Source organism: Haemaphysalis longicornis, unplaced genomic scaffold (assembly GCF_048455015.1).
Source record: "Haemaphysalis longicornis isolate Haplotype H1 unplaced genomic scaffold, Haemaphysalis longicornis Haplotype H1 scaffold_1, whole genome shotgun sequence".
NCBI classification, from domain to species: Eukaryota; Metazoa; Arthropoda; class Arachnida; order Ixodida; family Ixodidae; genus Haemaphysalis; species Haemaphysalis longicornis.
The window spans coordinates 331,146,096-331,171,959 of NW_027526203.1; the positions used below are offsets into that span (position 1 = coordinate 331,146,096).

Genomic DNA, 25,864 nt, shown 5'->3' on the forward strand with positions numbered 1-25,864 from the left:
GCCTATTGTACGCAATTCTTTGGAGCCGCGCAGGCAGCCACAGCTACTGCACGGCCGCCACTCTAACCCTAGCCGCCGAGCTAAGAGTACAGCGTAGCGCTGCGACTACTCGCGCGACCATGCTTCCTACCTGCGAAAACATTCCGCAAGGATACCAACACTTCACGAATCAAAGGGATTGAAACGGTGCAAGAATCGACGCTGTTTGCACACGGGTACAAAAGCCGCCCTTCAAAACTAAGCAACGGTCAAAATCAGTCACGAAAACGTTAGGACTAACCGCTTCCGCGGACCGAAGTACCGAGAGTAACTCTGCTTCGTTAAATACACAAGACAAGAATACGAGGTTAACTAATGGCTTACCTCTACTTCCCGCCAGCGTTTCTTCGTCCGGTAGATAAATCCAAGGTCGTAATAGCTGCGAAAGATCCCAAGCTCAAGGCGCGAAGCCTGCGACGGCCGCGGATACAGTCCGGCCATAGCGCGCGCATCGCTTCACAGTGCGCATAGTTCCGAAATCGGCCTCAGCGCTGTCGCCGCTGTGATGTTCGTCCGAAAGAAAAACTAGTACCACGCACGCACGCACGCACAAATGAACGAATACACGACTTGCTCGCGTGTGCATGATGTCGCGCTGACGCACAAGCGGCCAGCAGTTAGCCAACACGCGTCGTATACTGTGTCGAAGCAAGTATGACGATAAGGGCAGGTCCAACTTCCCATGTTGCACGAAGCATCTGCTTGAAAGCCCACTTCGTTCGTAGCACATTGACATCACGGTCTGGCGCGGCCTGTAAGTCGCCCGTCCGGCCTTGGCGGGTTCACCGCCTGTGTAGGTTGAGGCAGAACACGCGCGCTTCGTGGCTCGCTGAAGGTGCCTTTCTCGCGCTTGCTCGGGCGGTTCGCGTAACCTGATCCCCCGGATGTATGACGCGTTACGTATCGTGATCCACGCCTGCGCCGCCGCGGGGGGGGGGGGGGGGGGGGGTCATCATGTTTGTTTGCTTAACAAAGGCGCTTGAGTTCCAGCAGCCCCATATTGCTGTTAATACCAGTTATGTATACGGATTTCATTTATTTAACCTAATAAAAGCTATCGTATGTACATGCCTATCTCGGCGACACTAGCCACGGTTGTTGGGTCGGGTTCGTGTTGCGCTTGCAGCTTGAGCTATCAGAAGAGCGCGGACTTCACTTCTTGCAACACCATTTTTCTGAATCGATCTCAGATTTACAATCCGTTTTTTTTAGCTCGACTAGGCGCGGGACAAGCGTACGTATATCAAACTCTTTCAGAGCGACCGTTTGCAGCGGTCCATAGATTAGTTCCTTCGGTTTGCCGCCTGCCGCCACTGAACGCTGCGAGCAATCGTTACACGAATTCATATTCTTGCACGTTTAGAATACGCGGCAGAAGTAATCGGGCGCTTTTTACACAACCGCATTATATAATATATTCGTATGCAAATAAAACATCGCTGATGAGTTGGTGTGCGCAGATGGCAGGAGTGCATCTCCATGCTTACTCCCGCACTGGACAAGAATGAAATTGCAATTCTACTCTTCGTACTGGAGATGGGAGACGATGCGCAGGTTTACTCTTCACTGGTGCGGGAGCAGAACTGGGGCTGCACTCCGCGGCGCACGAGAAGAGTACGCGGTCAGTTTTGCTCTCCTCCTCATGGGGAGCGAGCATTGCATCCAATTCCCCGCAGCTTTCGAGGGGAGTCCACCAACGCTTGCAAGAGTACAATGACGGTTGGACTCTTCAACTGCTCCCCCGATTTCTTAGAGTGTGGGTGTGTGTGTGCGAGTGCACGTGCGCGAAAACAGCGTATTACCGATAAGCTCTAGTGTATTGTTTATAGGCAGGTGACTACGATATTCAAATAATCTGTTAGGCTTCCACAGGTACGAATCAATCATATTTTTGCGTTTTATTTAATATGCTTAGGGGTTTCAAGTATACCTACTGCAATCACGCTACCAAATTATTTGCCGTGAGTGAAAAAGTCATGGTATTCCGCGATGCCTTTCATATCGCTATCTACTTTACATATGTATTTTTTCGAAAGACTGTTTCTGAATTTCTAGGTTTGCTGGGGTAATATATTCTGCTCATAATTTGTTGTCATGGCATATTAAGGGCATTATTTTTTCGGTGAGCAGTTAAGCTGATCACTAATATCTGTATGCACAACATCGGCTGTAAGTAAGTTGTTCGGGATATTAGTGAGTAAACACATCAAGTGGAGAACTATACCAATCGTAACTCGGGTAAAAATTTTTATTACATTACTTAGACCACGTCCATTTATGGTAGACCGGAAGTCTCTCTGTACGTTTGTATATGCAAGCATGCATGCCAATAAACGGCACCAGCACGTTTACCCTGCCTATTGCGGAATAAATACCGATAGCCATTTGGACAGTATACACTTCAGATGCTGAAGTATACGACGTCTCTGTTGATAGTATCGCGGTAAAAGTTGTGCCAAACGTTTCAAGTAGTGTTGCCATGTCATCTACTTTATCTGTCAAAAACCGCACGTTTAAAGGAGAAAAAAGGAAACGACATAGGGGGTATTTTCGTGTTTACTAATGGTTGGATTTCGGTCGGTTGAATTCCCATAATTTGGTTCTTGCTCGGAACGCACGGAATATGCGTTCCGTGCGTTCCAAACAACATGTACGAGATTTTGAGAAATAAAACCCGAAAACGTGTTGTGTTTTGGAACCATGCGTGACTACAAAAAAGAATACTGCTGTGCAATGAATTCACTTATGCATCACCCCGCGCATAGTCTACGTGAAAAATTCAAAGCACCAGTAACTACCCTAATGGCACTAGTAACTACTTCTACCTTTCACCGGCATTGGTGTGCGGTAACCTTTTTTTTATTAATCGTCGCACACAGGCTGCGAAGGCCTAGTTTTCGTCCTCTGCACCCGCCCGCGCCAGGGAAAACAACCTTAGGCTACGCGCGCCGCGGTGCGGCGAAAAACGCGACCACGCCCCCCTTTCAACTTACGCTCTCTCCGGGCGATTGGAACGGCCGCAGCAACGGCGCGCCGCCGTTAGCCGATCGCGGAGGCCACGGCTGGGGAGCCTTGTTTACCGTTAGTCAACCTAGATGGCGCAACTATACCGTGGCGAGCCGTTTTTTGCGTTTGTTTTTGGCGGTGTTTGTACCTGGCTTGTTATTGTTCAGGTAGAAAATAATCGTTTCGTCAAACATGGTGTTTGCTCGACAAATATGGTCCCGTAAGACACTGTCGCTTACGCCAATCGGCCAGTGTCGTCTGAGAGAACCCCAAAGCGCCACAGTGCCGTGCAGCTAAAACAGCATATAGTGCGCGGAGTACCAACAGCAGTACGCATCGCTACTTCTATGTTTACGCGTACTTTCGTAACTTCCACTCTTTACGCCCCATTTTTTTACTGCTATAAGAAGAATGTGCCCAAAATGCATGCGCAAATAGCTCGTTCGGCAAGCTTATAAGGTGTGCTAATGTGCGTTTGCCAATCGCAAACTTAGCCAATCGCAAAACTGTCACATATGACCTCATATATGTTCTGTTGCGGGAAATTAGCTAGTGAGTCGCATGGTCCGTACCTTTTTTTTCCTAATTATGAAGCTTATTTGAGCGAAGTTTGCGTTAAAAGTGGGGTCAGTATGATTCTAACGAGGCAATCGTTCGAATGAACCAAACTTGTGTTTTGTCAGCATGGCTCCTTTAAGTGTAGGCTACACACTTAAGATACTATCAGTAACAAGAGCGCATTTGTGCAGTTTACCGAATTTACAGCCATACGGTACAGTATACGTCGGAGACTGTGCGTTTTCCTGTTCGTATTTCTTTTAATCCCCCCCCCCCCCCAGGTATGTATGTGTTAGCCGGCATGACCTTCATTTCGATGCATATTTCATTATTTTTTAATAATCGGTCAGCCAGCTGAACATCAGGCACACCAAAATAACGTTTGCTCTCGATTTATTTGTTCGTTACAGCATTTATTTAATCTTTTGTACATTTTTTTATTCATATTTTTGAAAAGAAATTGTAAATCGATCCCTTTTTACTGTTGCTATTTAACACTTTCAACAATAAGTTTGCACCATGCATTCAGGTAAGCGCAGAATTATTGTTGGTTGTCGCCTTAATAGACCGGGCGGAGCACAGACCATGTCCTCTGTGCCTATTTCTCGCAGGGAGTTAGTGATGCTCGATCCAAGGGCTGTTGTCTTCACTTCTTGGGAGGCTTACTCGTGGTCACCTGCGCTGCTTTTTTAGTCGAAGCTTCCTTGACGCCTGCGGGCTTTGTTGGTGGCTTGGGCTGTTCTTTTGCTACCGCGGTATGATTCTGCACACTAGTGTCGTTCCCCAGGCCTTTCTCGCGCCGTGGGTAGTAGTACGAGTTATCCAAGCCTGCATACGACCATGGGCCTGCGAAGGTATCGTCATCATCTGGTGTGGAGGTTTCTGGTGCGGAGGTTTCTGTCGTCTTCTCCCTAAAGAAATCATCTCTCTGTTCTTCGGATGACGACACGTATTCGTCCAATAATCCCGTGTCCGAATAGGAATCCCAGCCTTCCTCTTCCACGTCGTAAAATGACTTTGTAAATTCCCGGTCGTCCGACTCAGGTTCGTGGGTGTGGTCATCCCGGTTTTTGTCATCTTCTGCCCATGACACCGTGTCATCACCGCTGCCTGTGGTGAGAAAATTGTCGTCGCCAGAACTTTCCGGGCCTGGTGTGTACTCCGACTCGTCTGACATGGAGTCACCCATTGTGGGCCTTTCATGCCGCATGCAATCCTGCAAGACGCCCGAGATAAAAACGTACAGGTGAGATCAAACACCGCTCCGGTTTGGAAAGCAGGTGGGTGAGGGAGCTTGGAGAGAGGAGACATGTGATTAGTAGTTTAGGTTGAGTTTACAGTTGTCCGTTCACTAGAAAAATACAGCATAATAAATCATTTGCAATACTAGTTCTTCTGAGCAAATAATAGCACTTGAAAACACGAAAATTGTACTGTAAAATAGACGGTAGCCTACCTACTCGAGCTATACCTACCTTTTCCCCTCCACTACCCGTTTTCAGCAAAACCAACAACAAAAATGAAGCAACAACAGAGTAACTTGTGAAAGCTTAAAATACTACATTCGGGAAACAAGGGTAATCCTTTTATTTGAAGCGAAATAAGCAACACAAGGACGGAACCAGAGAAGAAAAAAAGACGCGGGCGAGTGCTAACAGCAAACAATTCATTGTCGCCAAGGGATAGTCCTTATACCGAACACGGGGAAGAAATGGGATTGCATAAATAAATACGATTTGAAATAAATAAATATGACCAAATGTGAAATATACATGATATAATAACACACAGGGGCTATCAAGGTGGTCAATATCTATATTGCTTCAAGCGCAATGAAATACGGGCTGACCCAATAGCCTCAACGCATAATCAATCTATATCCGTCTGTAATCTTACATTCCTGCTGTGAGCGATACATTTTCAATGTGTCAGTATCACTCACGCATTACTTGGCTTATATACTCGCTACTGCATTAACATTCTTGAGTAATGTCAAAGCGATGAATGTATGCTGCTTCGTGTGTGCTTGATCGGTGTCGCATCTTGATCTACTGCGCTTTATGTTACGAGGGACATAATTTCAGGAATACAAACGGACGAAGTAAACAGCGTAGATTGTGTCTTTTGTAACCTAAAGCGCACTACGTCCAGATGCGACACCAATCAGGCCCAATCGATTGATTGATTGATTGATTGATTGATTGATTGATTGATTGATTGATTGATTGATTGATTGATTGATTGATTGATTGATTGATTGATTGATTGATTGATTGATTGATTGATTGATTGATTGATTGTAGGGTTTAACGCGCCGATGCAACGCAGGCGATAAGGCGTGCCGTAGTGGAAGGCTCCGCATAAATTTTGACCACCTGAGGATGTTTAACGTGCGTCGAAATCTCGTATACGCGGGCGTTCTTCCTTTTAGCCTCCATCAGAAAAGCGGCCGCCGCGGCCGGGATTCGAACCCGTGTCCTCAGCCTCAGCAGCAAAACGCCTTAGCCACTGAGCCACCGCAGCGGGTGATTAGGCCCAATTGCTTACCATAATGATGGTGTCGCATCGCAAGCCAAATTTTCCCAACACAAATCGGTCCCGATACAACCACACTGAAGCCTCCCCCCACAATTACAGGCTAGTGCAATTGCTACCCACTCACAGACCACGGACACTTTTGAGGACAACTACGAACTTCTTAAGAATTCTGAATGCAAAAGCATTATAATGTCCAATTGAGCGTCTCAGACGGTTTGCTTGCGCCCCGCGTTCTTTAAGAATAAAAAGAATCAACGCCGGTCACAAAGAAAGTGAGGGAGGAAAAATTTAACGTTACTGCTACTGCACGGGGGCCTTCGCCATGATAAAAGAGAGAGCACAAATGTTCGCCTTTAAAGGGGCCATGCAGACAAAATACAAGTTTGTTTTATTCGAAAGATTTAGGGTTTTATAGGGTCCTAAGTACTTGTACGGCAGCAAACGATGCTTTATTCACAGAGAATTTAAATATTTTAAATCAAAAATTTAATTCTCCCGCTAAATCGCGTGTTTTCGTTACGTCGACGATGACGCATTAAGAGCAGAGTCTTAAAACCAAGTATGGCCTGCTGACCAGCTCTGCTACCATCTCACAGGCACCCGTTTGATTACGGCCTCCGCGAGCGGCTGCCGCCGTCGCACCGTTGCTCCGACCGTCCCCATTCGGCGCGTCCCCCAGCAAAAAAAAAAAAAAAAAAAAAAAGTAACACCGCCTACTTCGCAACGTGCCGATAGGTGGCGGTGTTAGCCGATGGTTCTGTTACTGTTTGAGAAGAGACATAAACGAGTTCAAAGATTCGGGCTAAATAATCATAGTTGGAGGTATGAATGCCCATATAGAAGGTTTGGATGGATACACAGACCACAACGGTTCTGTAGTGATAGATCTATGTCAGGAAAACCGGCTTGTAATAGTAAACACGGAAAGCAAGTGTGACGGACAAATAACGTGGGAAAGCGGTAACAGACAGTCCAGCATAGACTACAGTTTAGTATCCGAGACAGTATACGGGAGGCTGCGGGAAATGAGGATAGATGAAAATGGAACAGACAGCTTAGGAAGCGACCACAAGCGGTTTAGCTTGCACTTTGGAGGCGCAACCCGGGCAAATGCAGAAATAGGTACAATAGGAGGAAATAATTTGAATAATGAGCAGTTAAAGATCATCGCTGATAGATTGGAAGATGAAATCAATAAATACCCAGGCAAAAATTGGGATTACGACGAAATGATTGCGTTCATAAAGGGTAATATGAATGAAGCAAAGGAACGAAACCGATGGAGAGGGAAGAGAAAGCCGAGAAGCTGGTGGAATAAGGAAATAAAAGAGGCTATTGACCAGCGAAGAAAGGCGTCGAGAGAACATAGAGAGGCAAAAAGAACTGGTATGGAACCGGAGGTAGTGAAGGAAAAGTGGGATGTCTACCGTGGGAAAAAACTAGAAGTGCAGAAAATGGTGCAAGCAAAGATCAAGCAGAAAAGCGAACAATGGATGGCAGAAATACGGAAGAAGGACAAAAGCGCATCCAAGAAGTTTTCGAACCATGTAAAATCGCTAAGCTCAAAAAACGATAACCATCAAAAATTCCTGATTGATGAGATGGGGAACATTTAGGAGAGCACGCGTTGGCGCATATTCATCCAGTGATTAGTGAGAAGTTTAGGACAATAGTGGTAGGGAAACCAGCACCGATAACATAAGCGCCACAAAAGACTGCGGAAAGGGAAATAAGTTTGAGCAACCTTGATTGGAAAAAAGCAGAGCAAAAGGTTTCCCCCCAGACAGCAGTGGGCCAGGACGGAATACCAATGCAACTGATAAACCTACTTGGACCTAAAAGTAAGGAATCGTTTATGAGGGCAATAGATAAAGTGATAGAAACCAAACGAATACCAGAGGACTGGTTAGAAAGTAGGATGAATTTAATATATAAAGGCAGAGGAGACAAAGCCAGTATTGATTCATACAGACCACTCACAGTAACGTCAGTGGTGTATAGATTCGTAATGCAGGCGATAAAATCAGAAATGCAAGCATGGATGGAAGAAAATGAAATACTTGGGGAACTGCAGAATGGATTTATACAAGACAGGCGACTGGATGACAATCTGTTCGTGATAACGCAATGCATTGAAATTGCGAAAGCACAGAATAGACCACTATGGATTACGTTCTTGTACATTAAAGGGGCATATGACAACGTAAACAGAGAACGGCTGTGGAGAATGCTGAAACTCCAGGGATTAGATGAGGAGTTAAAGGGACACTGAAGTGATATGTAAACATTGCGGGATTACTTGCGCAAATTGTAGTCCGGAGTCCCCAGGCCATGTTTCGACCACCCTGGGCGCGTTTACGCGATTTTATTTAGTAGAAAAATTAATTCGAAAATGCTGTCCTCCTATCTTTACGCTCGCCCATTTTCTGCGGCGTTTTCGTGTGACGTCAGGAGGGGATAAGCTGGCAATTGGCTGCGCTACTGCACGGCTCCCCGGCCTTCAGACAGAGTCAGTCGGCCCAGCGTTTCGTCCGCCGGCCGCCGACGGGTCGTCGCAATTCGTTCGCTCAGTTGAAACGAAGCCAGGACACGTTTGTGAATGGTAGAATTTGCCTTTCTTTACTTGGTTAGTTTGTACACTGTATCTAGCTCCAAGTCAAGGTCGCTTCACACAAGCGCTGCACAAGCGCACATGCGACGCTTCGCTGACTGTATGCCAGTAGGAAAATATAAGGCCTCTTGAAGGCGGGAGAAGAGTCAGCGAAGTCAATATAGGTACTAAGGAAATAAAATCAACTGATATTTTTACCGTACAGCGTAAAACTAGGGTCCGGGAAGCACTTTTTTGCGCTGGGCGAACAAGCACAGCGGTCAGCAGCACGACTACGCATCTGCGAACGCTTCTCCGTCTACGAAATGCAATTGCTAGACGTGAGCTATTGTGGAAACTCGGGCGACGCTTACTGCACGAGCGCAATACAACAAATAGTCACCTAAGCTGCTTGAAATGCCAAAACTGGTTGTACAATATATACCCTATATTACCAATTCCATTGGAGCCCGCTCCGTGGCCGAGCGGTCTGGGTTGCTAGGTATGCAACCGCATGTATTTTGCACGTCACGAGTTCGAATCCCCGCGGGTACGTGGTTTTTTTTTTTTTGTAAGTTAACTTTTTCGTTTCCCGCCGATGTTTTCTATATTGGGTTCACCGTTTTTTGGGCCGCAACGTTCATGGCTCCTAGTTCACAAAACGCGCGCAGGCTGGCACTGGCGCGCTAGCGAGTTCTCGTTGGCGTGCTGTTGCCATAAGCACCGACTGCTTGCAGGCAGTGGGCACAGACCGGAATGAACAGACCCTTGGCCTGGTGCGAACACGCTTTTCACGACACAGACATGAGGGAGGCAAGCTCCAAATATGGGGGAAAAGCGCATGACATTTGGGCGTCTGCGGGTACGCGGAGGGCGTTCATGCACTGCGTAGGTTTCGGCTAGTGAATGCTACGATTCCGATCCGTCCTAGGAGGCTTATCTTTATGCATTTTTACAGCTGACAACATGGTAGAAGCGCGGTACGATGATTACTGAGTTATTGAGAATGCCGATCCAACAACGCCAACGGTTGTGTTTTACAGAACCGAAACCGAAACCGAAACTTGTTTGGTGGCTCACCTTGGGCATCGTCCAATCACGGTGTCCGCTCCTCCTAACGTCACAGCTTTAGTTGGTGCGGCCGCCGCAAACCGCGCATGGTAGTTTTTCTTCTTTCGCGCTTTGTAAAATAATTACCGATTTGTCAACCGAATAAACGATGAAAAGTGTGCTAATTTGAGCCAGTCTACGCAGTGCAAGCAAAAACGGGAGCTTGACAAATTCACTTCAGTGTCCCTTTAATACAGTTCCTTATAGCAATCTATAAAGACAATAGAGTGCACCTTACTTGGGAAGGACAGAAATGCGCCCAGCAGGTCAACATCCATCGGGGACTGAAACAGGGATGCCCTTTTAGCCCAATACTGTTCATGCTTTACATGGCAGAATTAGAAAAGAAACTGGAAGAAAGTCAAGTAGGGTTTAGCCTAACCCATAGGCTGCAAGGCGAAGTGGTACAACAGCATATTCCGGGAATGTTATACGCAGACGACATTGTTCTTTTAGCTGATAACCAAAGAGATATGCAGCGGCTAATAAATATTAGCGGCCAGGAAGCCACTGACCTCGGGTTAAATTTCAGTGCAGAAAAATCAGGAATAATGGTTTTCAATGACGCTACCACCGACGTAGTGTCTATCCAGCAAGGCGAATTACCTAGAGTGAAGGAATATAAATATTTGGGAGTGTGGATAAACGAAGAGGATAACTACTTAAGTACTCACGAGGAGCAACTTAAGGTTAAGGGAAAGCGAAACGCATCTGTAATGAAGCATAGAGCTCTGTGGGGGTATAACAAATATGAAGTAGTAAGAGAAATGTGGAAAGGAGTAATGGTTCCGGGTCTCACGTTTGCGAATGCTGTACTCCGCTTAAAATCAGACGTTCTATCAGGCCTTGAAGTAAACCAGAGAACGGTAGGACGTTTGGCCTTAGGCGCGCATGGAAAAATAACTAACGAAGCAGTTCAGGGAGATATGGGCTGGGCGTCGTTTGAAGTTAGAGAAGCTCAGAGTAAAATATGCTTTAAGGTGAGGTTGAGGGCAATGGATCAACGAAGGTGGGCAGCTAAGGTTTTTAGGTACCTATACTTGAAAAGCGTGGACACGCAGTGGTTAAGAAAGACTAGAAGGCTAACGATGAAATACGGAAAGAACAGTGGAGAATCCAAAACAGCCAAGGTAACCAAAAAAGAGGCAAGGCAGATTGAAACGAATAAATGGAGGGAAAAAATGGAAGCTAAAATGTCGTTAGAGAGGTACAGGGCTGAGAAAATGAACATCAGAAAGGAAAATTTCTACGATAATTCCCAGGGCAGTGCTTTGCTTTTTGAGGCTAGAGCAGGTTGCTTGCGAACTAAGAGTTTTGTGGGGAAGTATTCACAAAATGATGGGGTATATGTGGTCTGCGGAAAAGAAACAGAAACAATGCGGCACATAGTGTTAGAATGTGAGGGTATCCATCCAAATCTACATGAAGGGAATATTGGGCTTTCAGAAGCCCTAGGATTTAAGGGTATCAGAGAGGAAGTTAACTTCAAGGCTGTCGAGGGGACGAAAAGAAGATTAAAATGCTGGTGGACGAAAAACAGAGAGGGGAATATTGCCTAGGACAGTTACCACCTGTAACAGGGGGAAAAAAGTATTTCGGGCCTAGTAAGCTTTAGTGCCTGCCCTAAGCAGCGCTAGTATTAAACCAAGAGTGTAAAACATGGTTATATTAGTCCTTTTTGGTAAGATGACATGTCATCACCCCACTTCAAAGGGGAAACCAATAGCAATCATCCATCATCATCATCATCATCGGCCGCTCGCACCGACTCCTGTGAATGGCTTGGCGCAGTTCCGCGGCTGGGTGTCTTCGCTGTCGAAATTCCTCTTAACTCCTCTGCGGGCGTTACTTTTGATGAAATAAGAGAATTGACAATGGTTGTATGAAGTCGGCTTGTCTCAATGGGTAGAGAACCTTATTTAACTGAAGCAAAGGTGTGCCAGTGATCAACGAAAGGTTGACCATGTTTCAAGAGTGGAGCGAGCATACGGAGTGGTACGCAGTACTTTCTTGGAGGTTATTTATTGAGTCATTATAAAAAGTTATTAGTGCTGATGAACAAGTATGTGCGGTTACCATGCGGTCACCGATCAGGCACCATGCCCCAAGAAAGTAACATACAGGCCACTGCAACGCAAATTGAAATTATAAGCATATATAGGAAATTTCTCACCGCACTGAGATGTTTTCTGCTTGTGACCGGCACACGCTTTGAGATCCTACATTTGTGAATAAAAGTACTTATTATTGAAAACAAAAGTTTACTGCCGTTCCCCTCTGTGAAGGCTGACCAGCGGACCAGCAGGGTGCAATCCAAGAAGTGCATGAAACAAGTACGTTGTTTGTAATTTGTGATTGAACGTATACTCCTTAGTTAGCTGGCTTAATGAAACTTGGAGAGACAAGAGTTTATCCTAGCGGACAACCATGGAGCTGTCCGTTTCCCTCTCGTACACTCTTAGTCGAAAAGGACTAACAGTTCGTCCTTTGGGGGAGTAACAGCCTCTGCCACAATCATTAGTCCCTTTGGGGACTAACTGCGAGGGGACGAAGGGTTAGTCCCCAACCCGGATGGTCCGTTCCGATGCTCCCCAAGGACGAGCTGCTGAGTCGCAGAAATAAGAAAAAAATGTTAGCACCACGAGGGATCGAACCACCGACGCCTGGAAACAAACGCAATGAACTCGACGCGCTACCGCTGGACCACGCCGACTTTTTTTTTTTTTTTGGTAACAATAACTTTATTTACAAATATATACAGAGCCGTATGCAGTGATTACAGTGGTTTCCGAGCACATCAGAACATGGCTTCACTTAAACATAAAAATGAAGCGATCGACTTTAGGAATGGAAAGTAATATTACAGCACCTGGTGATGCTTTATATCAGCTACGATGGCGACAAGACGGGTTTATTTCACATGCGCTGTCCCGCACTACGCTCCACGGAACCGACTATGCCTTTCCGATAATACCGCGGTAGCGAAACTTCCCGCGTTTAAATGATGTTCAAATCATAAACAGGTATTGTTATTTCTTATGCTGGCGTACGGTCTTAATTCAGTTCTGTACAGCCAAAACTATTAACTTGAGACAACAGGTGGCCGCTGTTTTTTTCTGGCATTCGAATCAATCTTTATCGGTCGTAATACCGGTTGAGACTGAAAAACGCTGGAAGTGAATTATGTTGAGATTCCTGAGCGACATCGTAATCTCCGTGGCGCATCTGCGTTATGCTATATGTTTTCGTTTTCAGCCGCAGCAAACAAAAAATAAGTTTAACTTAGATGTACTCCGTTTTTATTTCATTCTTAAAGGTATCGCGGTGCCTACTGGGAAGCGCAATAAGCACTGTGAGTAGTATGAATACCTAAAATACACGAAATTTTCGTTACTGATTTCCGGTCCCATCTGAGAACTAACTATAGCTTTTATATGTTTGGTTTGAATGTGAGGAATTTCTGTTCACCCTAAACAGTTTCCTACCACAGCGCGCAAGCGGGTCCAGGGGCCGCATGGCTTTTTTACAGAATCACTGCGGAAGCATTAAATACACAATTACGCAAAAATATAGAGTTGGGGGTCAGTGCGAGTGAGATATAGTTCCAAATATTGCAGGCAGCGCAAAGGAAATAAAATGGAAGAAAACACGGTGTATTTGGATCAGGAAATGAAATTCGGAGCCGACGGATTGCCAGCTGTCAAACACGCTATACGCCTGCAAAATGTCCAGTGAATGCGCTGTGGCCTTATAGACCGCTACTCAGGTCCACAGTTCTCAGCGGGAGCTGTGAAACGTGGGCGACCACATGAAAAAAAGGGGGGGGGGGGGGGGGTGCTCGCAAGAAGATGCAAACGAACAAAAAATGACGCAAGGCCTACAAAGACGCAAGTTCTCGCTGCCGCTAGAACGATTCCTAATCGACGCCTCCTCAACCGTTACGACACGTAGATTATACGCTAGACGTATCCCTCTGATGACTAAGACATTGTCGAAATAGAAGGTGACACAACCACGACGGACCTACATTGAGGATCGCACAGCTTAAAATAAAATGCATTCGCATTCCTGCAAGTAACCAAAGTGTCTATGTGAACGTTTTTAAGAGGAAATGTTACAGGCTAGGTTTCGATCAGTAGCTGCGAACGTCGAGAGGGTGCGTAGAAAAAGTCGCGTTGACGGCATGTATCTTGTGGCAAAGCCAACTTTCTGGCGTTTGCTCTGTATATGTCGATCTCATCTCGGTCCTAAAAAAATCAAAAAGAAACGGGTCGCCAGGGCGGTTGCATAATTAAGCTGTGCTTCATTTAATTGTCATAATTAGTTTACAATGACGTTATAAATGTTACAAAAGTCCCGTCTGCTCTACATGGCCCTGCGGAGAGTGTATGGATACAAAAAACGGCTGTAACTTTTGTTTTATCATAACTATCGCGAAACAAATATGACAATTATTAGCGGAAATGACTCGAACATTACGCCAGGTTTTATCTGCTTTTCACCATTAAGTAGTTCACAGCTGAAGTTGGAATTCCCGTCTGCTGTCATTACATTTACCTGAGGGAAACGAACAGCGAGTACATATGGTTGTTCAGTTTCATTAAACAAATTAACTAAGGAGTATACCGTATACTTTCAATCACAAATTACAAACAATGTTTGTTTCATGCACTTCTTCAATTGCACCCTGCTGTTCCAGCCGCTGGTCAGCTTTCACACAGAAGAACGGCAGTAAACTGTTTTTTCTTTCTCAATATACGCAGTAGTTTTATTCACAAATGTAGGATCTCAAAGCGTGTGCCTGACACAAGCAGAAAATATTTCAGTGCGGCTAAAAATTTCATATATATGCCTATAATTTCAAATCACGTCGCAGTGCCCTGGATGTTAGTTTCTTGCGCGATGGGGCCTGGTAGGTGACCGTTGCAACAACATGGCACGCCAACTGCAAACTTGTTCTCATCACCCCAAATAACTATTTATAATAACTCTATAAATAACCTCCGAGAAAGTACTGCGCACCACTCATGCTCGCTCCACGCTTGAAACATGGTCAACCTTTCGTTGATCGCTGGCACACCTTTGCTTCAGTTAAATAAGTTTCTCTAAGCTGCTGAGACAAGCCGACTTCATAAAATCATTGTCAAGTCTCTTATTTCATCAAAACAAAACGCCCGCAGGGGAGGCAAGAGGAATAACGACAGCGAAGACACCCAGCCGCGCAATCTCCGCCAAGCCATTCAGAGGAGCCGGTGCGAGCGGCCGAACCATCGGCTAACACCGCCACCTCGCGGCACGTTGCGGAATGAGCCGCATTACATTTTTTTGCTGGGGGACGCGCCGAATGGGACGGCCAGAGCAACGGCTCGCCGCCGGAATCGCGGAGGCCGTGGGTTTGATTATCTTGTTTACCGCCCACTTTCATAGATGGTGCTGCAATAGTGCTGAAGTGTCAGTGTTCGCACTTTGCTCCTGGCCGGACTTCTACACCGGCCGTAGTTTTGTGACGGTTCATACTAATCGTTTCCTAAAACTTCAGCTATGACTCAACACACATGGTCACGTGAGCGACCATGCCGCTTGTGTCAGTTGGTCAGTGTTGTTTCGGACAAGTCCAGCGCGTCCGACGGCTGTGTTAGCGGTGTCAGTCGCCAAAGTGCCACACTAACTGCTTCGGTGTTCACGTGTTCATTCGCAACTTTAACTGTTCACCCCACAGTTATTACTGCTATAAAAAGAATGTACCCTACATTTTAGCGCAAATAACTCGTTCGGCAAGCTTATAAGCCCTGCTTAATTTGCGTTTACGTTTTCCGGCCTCGGCCCATCGCACAGCCGGGCATATGACATCATAGGTTCTGTTGTGAGAAATGAGCTAGTGGACCCGCCGTGGTGGCTTTGTGGCTAAGGCGTGCTGCTGAGCACGAGAACGCGGGTTCTATTCCCGGCCGCGGCGGCCGCTTTTCTGATGGAGGCGAAAAGCAAAAACGCCCGTGTGTACGAGATTTCGACGCACGTAAAGATCCCCAGGTGGTCAAAATTAATGCGGAGCCCTACACTACGGCGTGCCTCATTTGGTGCGTTGCGTCGGCGCGTTAAACCCTACAATTAATCGATGAGCTAGTGAGCCGATGACCCTTCCCTCTTTTTCTAATTATGCAGCTTATTTCAGCGAAATTTACATTGAAAGTGGTGTCAGTGTAATTCTAAAAGGGTAGTCTCTCGAATGAACCAAACTTGTTTTTTGTCTGCATGGCCCATTTAAGGGGCACTGAAGTGATTCGTAAACATTGTTGGATTACTTGCGCAAATTAAAGTGTAGAGTTCCAGGCCGACTTTCCGCCCTTTTGATGTGAATTTATTAGTCCAGGGGTTTGGCGGCGGTGGCTGAGGCGGCGAAGGCTAAGGCGATGTCCGCGTAACAGAACGAGCGAACGAGACATCCCACGAGCGTCTGGAGAAAGTGTGAGGGGGAGAGCGGCACGCGCTGCTGTGGCGTCATCTCCTAGCGCGTCGCCAGGGCTCTGTATGTCTGACTGCTCCCCCCTCAAACTTTCCTCAGACGTTCCTCTTCCCCTTGTGGCTGAACTGAAACGCGTGACATTTGCGGGGGAGGCTCAAACACAATTTGCAACAACATGCTCGGCGGCGGCGAAGCGCGGCGAGATAACGACAGAGTAGCTCGCGCCGCCGTGCGTTCGCTAATCACGCGATCACTCCCTAAGACGCAGCAGATGAGCGGCGTGTGCGAAAACGCCTGTGTGTTCACGAACTGGTATACATTAATTCGGAGCCCTTTATTACCCTGCGCCTCATCCCATGTGTAGCGTCGGCGTGTTAAACCCCATACACAAACAATCAAATCAATATGCGCCGTGACCGAGCAGTCCGCGCTGCGCACAAATTTCGCATTAGGGGGTATGGTAATTGTCAGGGCATTTCTTTAGCAGAAAACTCATTTCAAGTTTGCTGTTCTCTCATCTGCATCGTTCTTGCCGATTTACCATGGTGTTTCGTATGACGCTTATAAGATCTTCCGGCCTGGCATGACTGCGCCTACTGCGCGGCTCGGCGACCCTGCGACACTCAGACGTCCGGCCGCCGGCACTTCGCTCAGTTACAGCTGAGTCCCAACAAGATTTGTGCCGGAAAGAATGTGGCTTTATTTCGTTAGTTGGTGAAGTCAAGGTATCTCCACACTAACACACATGCAATAAATATATTAGCTTACGACGATTCCCTGACTTCACTTCACTGGAGCTGTAGGCTTCATGCCTGTGCGAAAGATAACTAGATGAGAATGCATGGTTCATTAAGGGTAGGTGAAGGGTCTGCGAAGTGAATATAGGTAATCAGGAAAGAAAATCAACCAAAATCTTTATTGTAAGCCGTAAAACCAAGGTACTAGAAGCACTTTTTCGCAGAGTGAACTAGCAGAACTAGCATACCACACATTCGCGATCGTTTTTGCTGCCTGAAGGAACGCATTCGCTGATGATCAGATATTTGTGGAGGCTAGGGGCAAGCTTACCGGACAACAGTTATGCAAGAAAGGCGCAGCTTAGCATCTTATAATGCTGCAATCTAAGAAATAAAGAGCTAAGTACATGACGGGGTTGGCCTTTGGGAAATACTGTATATATCTGTCATTTCTCCCATGTATCGTATGTTTTTACAGCTCAGTGGTTTAGATAACTACGCGAGCGTTCTCGCGTAGTTCTCCCGGGTAGGCTTTTTTTATTTAACCAACTGTCGGCCTTGTGTCTCCCTCCTTTTATGACACGGTTGCTAATACAGAGAGGAGACAGGCGAGCTCCGAAGGTCCGAGAGGAGCGCCACCCAGTAGAACAACCTCTACGGTGGCGTGGAGGGCGTTCAGCACTGCGTACGCCTCGGCTCAGCCTTCGCCACTGCATGGAACGCTACTTGCTAGGAGGTTTATCCGGCGTATTTCTGAAGCACAAGATGGGAACAGCGGGAAATGGAGATTTCTCAAGTATCGCTCATGCGCGATCACAGATAACGTCGGAAGACGTGGACGTGTTGCAGAGAACCATAACCGAAACTAGTTTGAACAACTCTCTAAAAATAAACCACAACTACATTCTGCCACGTATGCTTGTTGCCAATAGCACTAAAGTTTTTTCATGAAGGAAAAAGTAACACTAACTGACACGCACATGAACTTTAACATCCTGGACGTCGTCTAATCGCATCGCAGGACACATACGCATCAATTTGCTTCGCTGCTGCACAGTTAAAACTCGATTTAACGAATCCCGATATAACGAAAATCCCTATTTAATGGATATATACCCCCGCCCCCCCTCAGAAGCACATAGAGCCCAATTGTTTGACTAACTAGAATAACGAAACCAATGTCATGATCTGCCCCGTTTTAATGAACCTTTTCTCGAGAAATGCAGCTAAAAATATGTTAACTTTTTGTCTATTTTGTAGAGAACGCGTCAAAATTGATTCATGGCGCGCCAAAGATGGGTCATGGAGCCCGTCGAGTCCCGTGCACCAGCATAAAGTTTCCTAAGAGCCCCTTCGTTCAGCGGATGAAGCGCCCCTCAGGATACGCTTCTCCGACTACGTGAGCGCCGACGCAAACGCAGTCAATACGGTAGTTTTAGATGGCGGAGTTGTCTTGCATCTTCTAGGAAGCGCGAAGGAAGTAGCGGCTGAAGGCGCTGTCGAAGACGTTAAAGATGTCGAAGCTCCCGTGCCGACAACGGGTCAAGTGATGGATGCCCTTGATCTGCTGCGGATGTTTGCCGGAACGCACGAGGCTACAGAAGATGCGCTCTGCGCACTACAAACTTACGAGACATCCGAGCGGCCGTTGCTTACACAGCGCACGCAAGCAAAGACCAGCGACGTCTTTGGTGGGAAATAAAGTTGTAGTCCCCCTGGGGCTGTACAGGTTACAATTTTCGTGGTCTCTTTTCGTACGCGCGCGCCGCAATTTTATTTCCGGAGCTTTTACGCTTTGCAAGTACAACGCCGTAAAAGCTTGCTGGATGCCGCTACAGTATATAATCTAATGTACGAAATTAATTGGCAAGCAAATTACCAACTCGATTTACCAAAATAATCGATCTAACGAAATCATTCGCGACTTCCCTCGACTTTGCTAAATCGAGTTCTGACTAAGTTGTTGCAGCCTCCAAAAATGGCCAATGGTATTTTTTATCTCATGCTTTATCAATTAAATACTGGTTTATCTACCCGATAAATGAGGAAAAGTGTGCTAATTCGAACCCGTATATGCAATGCAAATACAAACAGAAGTTTGACAAATTCACTTCAATGTTCCTTTAAGTACGGTTCGAGACACGGCCCAGGCACCTTGCATAGACTGTTGGCAGAATTCCGACGTTGCCATTGTGCTCTATCGTTTGCACATGTTAATGCGTCTAAGGGCAACTTGGAATCCTTGCGATATTCACCGGGAATGCAGCATTAGGCATTTTCGTGCATATACCTCATCCAAAGACTATAGTAATACCGCATAGAAGCGGGAAGCGGTTTCTACTTTCTTTTCATTTTGCAAGCCTTCATTAAACATATCTACTTAGGCACCCCGAAGTTGGACCGACCGACTATTGGCGCAAAGTTCTTCTCAGCCACTGTGGCGGGTAAAACTTCGCCCTTTTGAATGTGTTCCTGTATCCGTATTCTCCGTATTTATTAAAAAACTAGTGACCTTCCCTTCTGTGAGTAAGGATGACCTGCGAAGCTGGATGGAGTCCACGAAAGAAAATACGTTTGTTCGTAATTTGTGATTGAGCATGCTTCCTAGCCAACTAGTTGAATGACACTTGGAAGGACGCGAGGTTCAGTTTCGCGGACAAACTAGGAGCTATCTGTTTTACTCCCGCTTCGTAGTCATGTTACTGTTTGTGTAACACACCAACCCAATCCGTTCGACCACAAAAAGGACACCGGACAAGTCGCATTGGGCCGTTTGACGTCGATGTTTAAACTTCCCACCAGTGTTGCGGAATGGGCGTCCCCATTCCATTCCAATTCCATTCCGGGGAATGAAAAATTGCCTAAATTCCATTCCTTTCAATTCCTCGGAATGCCGGAACATCGCCCATTCCCACTCCGGGAATTGCCGGGCAGTTCAATTCCATTCCTCTAATTCCTCAACGTTTTATCCGGTGATTATCAAGTTACCAATGAACCCACCATTAAGCTGATGTTATTACACGTGTTAAGAACTGCTAAAATACGCAAACACGTAACCAAGGTCGAGGGATAGTGGCTTTGTGACATATCTCGTTCAGTGCAATCACCCTACTAATTCCCACAGGGGCAGTTCTCCAGGTAGTTATTATAGTATTTGCATGGTCAGCACGTCTTTACGAGTTGTGATGCTTTAATATTGTTTAAGTGTGAATGCCTTCATGCTAAAGTGACGACATGTTCTATTTTTGTGCTGACAAAAGTATGGTTGAAGAAGACATTATATTCCTTAAGCAGTTAACACGCGTATGGAGCGGTCGTGAGCATTCTTAGAACTATAATTATGTTAACGAGGAACAGAACCTCCGGATCTAGTTGTATCAGTTGGAAGAATTACCGCTCGAGCACCTTGTCCTGCCTTTGCACCAAATACGGATCACGGGCCACACAGGTCGTCAGCACTCACGCATGTGAAGCGCGCCTTGAAAGCACGAATAGGTTCAGAACTTCCTGTGTTTGCGTGTGTGCAGGTATGCAATGTCGCCCTTGACGAAAAGCTTAGTTACGTGCGTCAGGTATCATTCACTGCGCACGAGCGAAAGTTCAGGCTGCGCTTAGAATATGAGCGACCTTTGTATGGGTGTCTCGATGAGAACCAATGCGCAGGGAGAATTCTTTTTTCTCTCGTTAGTGTACACTGTGATAGTGCATTGCTTCGTATACTAATCTGCGTCTTGCTTTTTTTTTTCTTTTAAAAATTGGGAGATTGTTCACACTTTAGCACCATGCAACCTTTGGCTCCAGCTAACTGAAGAAGAACTTAGAGAATGCGTTGCGTCCTTGGACTCATCAAAACTGAGTCCAAGGCCTTTGTAACTAATTGTATAACTGAGGCCTGTATAACTAATTTGACGAGTTGCATGCAGTGGAGTAGCAATGAAGGTTCCCCCAAGTGTCCTCTGGTCTAGGCGATCAACCGAAAGAAAAGGTGTAAAGAAAAATGATAACGATAATAATAGAAGGACACGTTCGGCAGCCGGTCAGTCTAGTGTTGTGGAAATCCTTACGCCAGAAAAAAAGTGCGTAGGTGTCCTCGTTGATACATTGTAGGGTTTAACGTGCCGACGCAACGCAGGCAATGAGGCGCGCTGTAGTGGAGGGCTCCGGGTTAATTTTGACCACCCTAGGCCGAAATCTCGTACACCCGGGCGTTTTTGCTTTTCGCCTCCATCAGGAAAGCGGCCGCCGCTGCCGGGAATCGAACCGCTACCTCGTGCTCTGCAGCGCAATTAGGTCTCCTCGTGAATTTTATATGCTGCAATAAAGGTCTCAAGCTGCCGTGAAAGGTCGAAAAAAACTTTATTTTGGTTTAATTCATCAAAATTACGTTACAAAATTGTGTGAGGCAAATGGGCGCTTCGCCGTTCAGTTCTGAAAACACGAAGGGTAAATGACGGCTGCTTCAACTATCAGTTCTAAAAACAAAAAAAAGTAAACTAATACAGTTGCCTTCTGCCTGTGTGTTGCACTTGACAAACGAGCTGCTTAAAAGAGCTGTTTGAGAGCCGGTTTCGCTTCGCTGTCTGTCATTAAAAGAGATGCCGTGTAAAACACGCGTTCCACGTCAGCTGACGTCACATTTGCAACGGAAACTGCCCTTGCGAGTCGGGAAAGCAAGGGAAAGTGGCTAGCGTTCGCTTTTCGTTAGGTCGGAATCGTTTAGGAACAAAGCTTGCAGCGTGCAGCTTGCAGGCGCATGCGTGACCGCAGTTCCTATCACATGGGCTCTCCTGTTTCGGGTGAATTCTCGAACCAATATTTTAGGCCTTCGTAGACGCTGCTTCGGGCAAAGGCGTCCGAGTGTCTAGATAGGAGGGCAAGTATTGCAAAACGTCCTGGGGGAGGAGGGGGGAGCGCGAAGGGATATGGGGCGTAAGCTGATATGCGAAATTTCGCAGTGAACACAAGCACCGCGCCAGCGTACCGATGACGGCGAGGTGGGATGCGATCACCGACTGTTCCGGACGCAAAAAACAAAAGTGAAGCGTGGGGAGACAGCTCGCCGCCGGGGCGAAGGCACCGCCAAGGTAAAAAATCACAAGGCGAAGTTGGTGGGAGAGATAGGGGGGGATGTCACCACGGTAGTTCCCCACGACGGATACCAACGGCCTAGAGCAGCGTTTATTAGGCGGAGAATCGCGACGAACTTCGTAGCAGCGCTGTATTTAAGTATATAATTGTAGTACAATCGCTGCTTATAAATATACCGTGCTTGTAATCAGCCAATCGATTTTAACAGTACCGAGTTATTGTTATATTCAAGGCTCCGGCTTACTAATGTTTGAACTTAGGCTGGTGGGATCTTTTGCGTATTTTTGCATATTTTGGCAAAAAACAGCGCGTAGAAGGAAAAGCGCGCTTTATTTTGAGAAAAATACATGTCATTCCATTCCCATTCCATTCCGGGCAAAAGGCGCTTAATTCAATTCCCATTCCATTCCTTCAAGTATTGTCGCCATTCCATTCCCATTCTATTCCGGGGTCGCGTAAGTGTGGAATGATTCCGGCTTCATTCCAATTCCGGACTGGTAACTCCGCAACACTGCTTCCCACTAGCACAACAAAGATGTCATGAGTAAGCGCATGAAGCCAATAGCTTCGCGTGCACGCCCCGCCCCCTCCCAACCCGTGCACGCCATTTTTTAGCGGCGATGTAAAAACAAATTTTGTGGGCTGCCGGCGCTGGACTTCGAAACGAAGACCCACTGCTTCCTATAGTGTGAATCACAACCGTGTGCCTCGATTCCTGCGATGATTGCAAGCTATGAATGCGGAGTGTTATATACAAGCATAACAGAAGGCGCAATTCAATATGTTTTTTTCATAGTTACGCACTGGAGAAAACATAAAATCCTAAAAGCAATTAAAAATGGGTGATTCAGTGCAAATTGTTTTTTTTTTAAATCCAGCAATAATAAACATGAAATCTTTAGTATCAAAGGATCCATCTCTCAATGACAAAAGTGCCTCGTATTTGTTCTGTTGTTTTTAAAATCCAGCAATAACAAACATGAACTATTCAATATAAAAGGATGCATCTCTCGATGAAAAAAGTGCCCCCGGATTTATTCTGTTGTTTTTAAAATCCAGCAATAACAAACATGGACTCTTCAGTATAAAATGATCCATCTCTCGATGACAAAAGTTCCCCCGTATATATTCTGTTGTTTTTAAAATCCAGCAATAACAAACATGAACTCTTCAGAATAAAAGGATGCATGTCTCGATGACAAATGTGCCCCCGGATTTATTCTGTTGTTTTTAAAATCCAGCAATAACAAACATCAACTCTCCAGTATAAAAGGATCCATCTCTCGATGACAAAAGGGCCCCCAGATTTCTTCTGTTCGCATTCCGTTTGTGGCTGACTGTACACAGCGGGCGACAAGAGTTTTTGGCATCCTGTTGGGATGCAATTCTCACGTTCCCAGAAGGTCCAAGAAGATTCTGCTAATTTGAACGTAGCACTGTAAAATGTTGTGAATCACTTACGATCAGGAAGCAAGGGCTAGATCCTCTGTGAACGCAGCAATTAGTTCTAACCGCTGCGTCACCACGAGCTTACTCGCCAAAGGCCGACAGACGTTTGGCCTTGAGAAACAAAGGTGTGCTTGGTTAGAAGGCAACCTGCATGGGTGCGATGGGTTACACGCTGGTGAGTGCCTGCTTGAATTTACCTTGTGCGGACATTGTTCAGGTTGAATGCTGTAGTTTTAAAGACGATAGATTTTCTTGAGCTACTTGGAGGGGAAAATTTTGGTCTGTCTGTCTGTCTGTATATTTGCGTCACTCGATTCAGCCATCCCACCAAAGTGAAACATTATCTGCGCAATAGTCTTATATACTCAAAGCCAAATCTAAACGCCTACGTCCGGTTTTAATGTTCATTCTTGTGAACATTGTCTAACCAGAACAAGACATCACGCAAATATAAGGCCCAAAATCAATACATGAGTGATATTTGCAGTGTTCCTTTATTAAAACATTTACGGATGCTTACTTTTTGGGATAGAAAATAAAATGCTACCTAAACTGCAGAAAACCGTCGCCTGCTGTTGCCCGCGCTACCTGGCGGAATCCTAAAAAATCAAACGGCAACAGCAACGAAACGTTCCACTAGATAGGTTCCGCGTTCCGCCTGGAACGCTCGTGGAGTGGGACAACGTGGTTCTACAAATGTTGTAGTAGGGTGCCTGGATTCACGCTCGTCTACGCCGTACGGCAGCGCTGGCATCGAGGCACCCGACTGGGAGCAGTGGAACGCGGTAAATTTAAATTGGCTGAGTAAACCTCCAGCGTGTTATCTTGGAATGAACGATGCGGGAGAGGAACAGCATGAGTGGTGAGCGGGAAAAAGAAGGGAGGCATTTACTTGCCAGGGGCGCCAGTCGACTATCGTCTTGCGTCGACATTTGCAGCGAAAGGAGCAGATACGCGGGCAATTTTTTCCCCAGCCACACCGGTTAAACGACGCAATCAGTATACGTGCTTCTGCTGCTAAAGGGGAGCTTTGGCCCGCTATAGGACGTCGCAAGGGAATCAACACAAAATTAACTCGTAGGCGCTGCTCCGATTCGAGCGATAGGATTTTCATTTCAAGCAAATTTAATATATTTTTTTTACTTAGGCCCTTAATGGTTTCTAAATGAACAACAGAAATCGTGAAACATAAAAAAAACCAAAACTGTAAATCACCAACCACGAAACTCGTTCGAACCATTAATCGAGAAATTAACCTAACTCTCATTGAGTGAAGTATGTAAGGCGTTTTGCTGCATTTCAACAGTTTTGCATTCAGCGCTGCCACGCTCCCAAACGCTTGGCAAACGTTGGAACGACAAAACCTTGATGAATTATACAACATAATTTTAAGGCAAAACTTTTTGTACCCTGGAGGTGTTCTACACATGTGAATCTACATTTTAAGAGTACTTGATTCCAGTTTTGATTGCGTTGTTTCAGTACTCGTATGATCATGTGCAAGCCGTAGAGTATGGATAAAAAATAACAACTAATAGATAAAACTAGAGTAACGTTATAACTCTAGTGTGTTGCAAGGTTGTACATTTCAAATGAAATGAACAGTGTTCTTATACTTGATATTCTGAGTACTAGTCTTAAAAAAAACTGGTACAGACGACTGCTACCGCACTTGACTAGAAACAGCTACAAACATCAATAAACCGCAAGTTTCATTCAAATATTGTTTGTGGTTATTGATAAGATTGCCTTTTGGTTTGAAATGCATTTGCTATGACGACAAAGAGTTTGGTGCGAAACCTTTGCATGTAAGATGGCCTATGTCAGACGCCAGACGCGTGCACAGTATTTCACTCCATGAAAAGCTGTACTCCCCCCCCCCCCCCCCTCTAAAAACGATTTAAAAGAAAAACAGAAAAATAACAGCATATTCAGTAAAGACAAAGTAAAAAAAACGTCCAAAAATCAATTCAGAACTAGAAAGAACTCTGGGGTGTCGTGGGCAGTGACTGAACGTCGTAGAGTCCGTGTAAGCTTACGGCATCGAATACGACTGAAAAAGAATTATCGGTAATCATCATTTCGTGGTAGCCAAGGCAATCGACGCGTCTACTCCCCTCCCCCACACCATTTAACGAGCCCAATAATTTCTGTGGGAAGAGCCCCAACCGCTTGTACGCCAGGGGTGCTAGTCAGGGCAGTACCGTACCGCATTGTTTTTAAGCGGGGCCCATAAAGATCTCTTGGCCTACCAACGACCAGAACTTTGTATGCCAATATCTGGTG

The 25,864-nt window shown here is 45.9% G+C and overlaps 1 protein-coding gene across 2 annotated transcripts in view; it reads right to left on the minus strand.

The window, feature by feature from the left end:
• Window positions 1-4,008: 4,008 nt before the first annotated feature.
• LOC144170448 (uncharacterized) overlaps window positions 4,009-25,864 on the minus strand; it is a 50,350-nt gene continuing 28,494 nt past the window's right edge. For both annotated transcript variants that reach the window (XM_077700263.1, XM_077700272.1), the window contains one exon: window positions 4,009-4,819. In XM_077700263.1, the coding sequence (XP_077556389.1) occupies window positions 4,250-4,819 (570 nt within the window). In that variant the 3' untranslated portion in view covers window positions 4,009-4,249. The remainder of the gene's footprint in view (window positions 4,820-25,864) is intronic.